Raw genomic sequence first — 5440 nt, forward strand, 5'->3', positions numbered from 1 at the left:
TTTTTTAAGAGTTAATTTCAGCAATGGTCCTCCGACTATGTTGATTTTTCAAAATTAGTCCCCGACTTTTAATTTGGACAATTTAGGTCCCTTGACTTTCAAATTCTTTTCAATGTTGGTCCTTTCGTAAAATTTTGGTTAAGTTGAGGTCAAATGAAAGGGTAAAATTGTTCGTTCACCTATTTAGTGTATTGGTACTCGTATTTCTCCTGTCGTATACGCTGTATATATGAATATAATTTCAGTCAAAGTCTCAATCGAAGCCATATAATCTCAGTCAATGTCTCTTCGACTGATATTATATTCATATATATAGCGTATAAGACATAAGAAATATGGGTATACAAGTGAACGAACAATTTTACCCCTTAATTTGGCCTCAATTTAACCAAAATTTGATTAAAGGACCAACGTTGTGGCCTCAATTTAACCAAAATTTGATTAAAGGACCAACGTTGGAAAGAATTTGAAAGTCAAGGGACATTAAAGGACCAACGTTGGAAAGAATTTGAAAGTCAAGGGACCTAAATTGTCCAAATTAAAAGTAAATGACTAATTTTGGAAAATCAACATAGTCGGAGGACCATTTTTGGGATTAACTCTATTTTTTAACCATGTTCATTTGCTGATATTCTTTCAAAAGATAATCTTAATTGGCTTGACCCAAAAAACCTAGACCTAACCAAATAGGCAAATACAACCAAGCCATCCCAATTTAAGACCAATGCAAATAAATCAACCATAACCCCGATCCACATATGAGCACGTCAGCACCCATTTATTCGAAATTATTTACTCCATGCAGCACAATAATCAGGATGTGTAGGATTCAAATTCTAAATTTCAAATTCCAAGTGCACAAATAAAAATGAAGATTTCCCATGAGAATTATTTCCTTCTTGTTCCTTTATTTGTGTTGCAAGTAGGCAACCATCCAAAATTCTAAAGTAAAACAAGGATTGGATTTATCAAATGAAAAATGGAGGTTTATGAATGATTGAACCGGTGTGGAAATAAACAAATGAAAGTGGGATACAAAACATGCATTTACAATTCAAAAAACTCTCCTCCCATGATCTCAAACAATATAATAATAAAAAAAAAGAATATAATATAATATAATTGTTATCTTGGTATTATAATAAATCGTTATTATAGTGATGTAATGGGTACATTTGTAGAATAAAATTCCCATTCATCCATTTCCTACTTTATCTGTACAAAATATCAATTTCTCCTACTAATCCAGGAGAACATGAATAAACTTTTACCCGATCAAATTAGGGGTCGATTTCTCATATTTGATATCACAAAATATACATTTCAAATGCAATATTATTACCAAAAAATAACAATTGGTTACTGCATCTATATTGACTATTGTTTTAAATAACATTATTTTTTAAGTGCTATTTTTTTCTTTACATTATATTGGTTTGTTTTCGTTACGTTTACGTTTTGTTAATTTTAATTTTGCTTCTGCGTGTTTAGCAAATATAGTTATTTATGATTGTTCAGTGCTTAGAGTTATGAACAACCGATTAAGAGGTCGTACAAGATTTACGCAAGATGAATTGCGTGAGCGTAAAAGAAATAAAAATAAAGACGCATGGAAAAAATTGTCCCAACAAAATCAAATAGGCGAAACATCAAACAATCATAGTAATGCCTCTGTGGATGACCAATTGGCAATTTCTTCAGGTGTGAAATGTCATCCATTTACGCATTTTTGTTCAAGCGTATTTGAAAGAACAAAAATCGATTTATTAGTTGGTGTTGACTTTTTTTTATTCTCATTTTTTCCGCTCGTGCTGCGGCCAACAAAATGTCATGCGCTTTTGACATTTGGAAATAAAACACACATGAATACAATTGTGTAATCAGCAGGCGCATTGCAAAATGATGCAAAAAACACATTTATGTTATCCGCGATTCCTGATTGTATTTATTGTGGAGCAAAGCGACTTCAATATGAACCTCCTGGATTTTGTTGTTGTAAGGGTGAAGTTGTTCTTGTGGCGAACGGAATGCCACCGACTTTAAAGGCATTATACACCAGCCCTGATAAGAGCTACAATAATTTCCGTTCGTGCGTTAGGACTTACAACAACACGTTTGCTTTTACTTCGCTTGGTATTCATAACTATGAAAAAGATTTGTGTAGGAGAAATAAAGGCATTTATACTTTCAAAGTGCAAGGACAAATTTACCATTTTATAAATGACTTATTGCCTGATGGTTGTCCCCCCCGCAATCTACAACTCTATTTTTACGACACTGATCATGAAGTAGAGAATAGAGTTAGCGAAGTTGGTCATTTAGATGAGAAAATTGTCTCAGATCTTATCGAGGTCATGTCTCACAACCCATATGCTAAATTCTTTCGGAGTCTTAAGGATCTTGTGCATTCTGATGAGTTTAGCATTTCGCTGCACTCGTGTCCTTCGCTTGACCAGAGGATTTATAATGCACCAACAACTTCTCAAGTTGCTGCTGTGTGGATTGAAGATTTTGAAGGCTCTGGAGATAATAGGAACATAAGGGTATACGCACACAGTGGTCGTGCTCAGAATATCCAATATTATTATGGTTGTTATGATCCATTACAGTACCCTTTGTTGTTCCCATTCGGTGATGCTGGATGGCATGAGGGTATTGAACGAGTTTTTCCAAACAATACTTCAGCTCGCAATACATATGCCAATGCATTGTATATCAATGCTAATGATGTATCAAATGTTGAAGAATTACTTCAAGCTGAGGAAACCATATTCCGAGAAGGAAAAAAACGGTGTTCAGTATCTTGCAGGGAGTATTACGCATACAAATTTCAAATTCGTTCAGGCGACACATCATTATTACTACATACTGGCAGACTGTTTCAACAATTTATTGTTGACATATATATCAAGGTCGAAACACAACGTCTTGATTATTTTAGGAAGAAACAACAACTTTGTAGGTCAGAGAATTTTCAAGGGTTGGTTGACAGTGTCAGTACCGGTGCGGTATTTGGTAATGATGTTGGTCGCAGAGTTATCTTACCTTCGTCGTTCATTGGAGGACCTAGGGATATGCGTGGGCGATATATGGATGCGATGTCACTTGTCCAAAACTTTGGTAAACCAGATTTTTTCCTAACTATAACATGCAATCCAAATTGGCCAGAAATTAAACGTCTTTTGGAATTCAATGACGAGGCACAGAATAGGCCAGATTTGGTTGCAAGAGTATTTCATGCTAAATTGCAAGAATTAAAGAATGACATTACAAAAAAACATTTCTTTGGTGAGATTTCTGCATACACATATGTGATTGAATTCCAAAAAAGAGGTCTTCCACATGCTCATTTCCTTATTATTCTCAAAAACAAATCCATGATGGCGTCGTCTTCTTTTGTTGACGAATACGTGTGTGCAGAAATCCCAAATAAGGAAACGCAGCCAACGTTGTATGACCTTGTAAAAAAACATATGGTTCATGGCCCTTGTGGTTCTCTTAATCAAACATGTCCTTGCATGGTCCAAAAGAAATGCCAAACTTCACCCTCTTGCAAAAGTAAGTACCCTCGTTCATTCTGTCCTGAGACTAGGTTTGATGATGACTCATACCCTATTTATAAGAGGCGAAATACCTCTTTTTTTGTTCAGATTAAAGGGTTTAAGCTTGACAATCGATGGATCGTTCCTTATAATCCTCAATTATTGTTGAAATTTGATTGCCACATAAATGTTGAGGTTTGTGCAACCATTAAGTCTGTCAAGTATATATACAAATATATTTATAAAGGCCATGATAGAGTTCGCATGTCTTTGGCTGATAACATGAGCGATTATGTGATTGACGAGATTAAAGAATACCAGAATGCACGATGGATTTCTCCCCCTGAAGCTGCATGGCGAATATATGGTTTTGCAATAGCCGAGCTAAAACCCGCTGTTATTCAATTGCAAGTGCATTTGGAAAATTCCCAATATATAAATTTTTATGGACATGAAAGAATAATTCATATTGTTAGTAGGGAAGAAGCATGTCGTACCATGTTGACAGAATTCTTTTCTATGAATCTAGCAAATGAATATGCGAAAATGATGAATTTGCTTTATGTTGAATTCCCTTGCCATTTTGTTTGGTGCAAATCAACAAAGTCTTGGAAGCCAAGGAAACAACTGAAGGTCATCGGTAGGCTTGTAACTGTTAACCCAACTGAAGGAGAACGATACTATTTGCGAATGTTGTTGATGAACGTAAGGGCACCCACATCGTTTGAATCCTTAAAAACTGTTAATGGTTACTTTGCTGAAACTTTCCGTGAGGCAGCTGAAAAACTCGGACTTCTATCTGGAGATTCAATCATTGAACAATCACTAGATGAAGCGTTGCTATTCCAAATGCCATCGAGTTTGAGGAAGTTATTTGCAATGCTTCTGATCTTTTGTGATCTTTCAAATCCTCGTTCACTTTGGATAAAATACAAATCCTACATGTGCCAAGACTTCTTAAGGAATGGATTGCACACGATTGATGANCCATTCTCAGATTTTTACGCATGTTTGTCATCTCGACAACTGATAAGTAAGCTTATTAGTTTACTACTGTTATCTATCATACTATATTTCTGCTTATATTTCTCCAAGGTATATATGCCAGCAACCTCTCCTGCTATTTTCCAACTCATGACTACAGATGTGCTAGCTATTGTTATTTGCAAACTACCACGTCAATGCATTACGACAAGGAATGGTCAACAAAATATTAATGAGTTTGTGATTATCAATGAAGAGTATTATACTTTAACTCTTACTTATCTTAAAACTGATTATATTTTAAATCTTAATTGTTATGCATTCTATTTTAAAATATTGTTTTGTTGTTAATGCAAAGATCAAAACCTGTTATCATCACTCTATGGGGCAACTTTGTCATGACTGAAGGAATTCAGATTGATTTACAACTTAGTCAAGGCAAATTTCCAATTGTTATTGCTCAGGGAGTTAATGTAAATGCATTCCAAGGTACTTGATGTTTTTTTTTTATAAATATTTAATAATATTAACGAACATATTACATTTTTACATGTGTTTTACTACTTAAATAGGTATTACACTGAGTACGAGATATGATACCACTATCGAAGTAAATCCACCCGGACAACATGCAACGGTTCTTAATAAATGGTATTTCTTCCAACTAACTTCCAAACTATTACTTAATATTTATGTTGATTTATAAAAATATGATTTTTATTTCACAGGAAAGACAACAACTTAAGCGTTATCTACAAAACAATTGTAGACAAAACTTATCTTGACTCTTTTCTCACACTCTCAAACGCATTGCAACAACCAAAGTGCACCTTTGCTGAAATTGACAATGAATTAAAGCAGGTATAGAGTAATATATTTTTTCCAATTTCTCTATAGCATACTATAATGATTAA

At 34.3% G+C, this 5440-nt stretch overlaps 1 protein-coding gene across 1 annotated transcript; it reads left to right on the plus strand.

Moving 5' to 3' along the window:
- The first annotated feature begins 2027 nt into the window (after positions 1–2027).
- Positions 2028–5393, plus strand: LOC115998811. Its single transcript, XM_031238468.1, has 4 exons — positions 2028–4783; positions 4885–5015; positions 5099–5177; positions 5255–5393. The coding sequence occupies exons 1-4, from the start codon at positions 2028–2030 to the stop codon at positions 5391–5393; spliced, it is 3105 nt and encodes a 1034-aa protein (XP_031094328.1).
- The last annotated feature ends 47 nt before the right edge of the window (positions 5394–5440 follow it).

Source organism: Ipomoea triloba, chromosome 12, assembly GCF_003576645.1.
Source record: "Ipomoea triloba cultivar NCNSP0323 chromosome 12, ASM357664v1".
In the NCBI taxonomy this organism is placed as follows: Eukaryota; Viridiplantae; Streptophyta; class Magnoliopsida; order Solanales; family Convolvulaceae; genus Ipomoea; species Ipomoea triloba.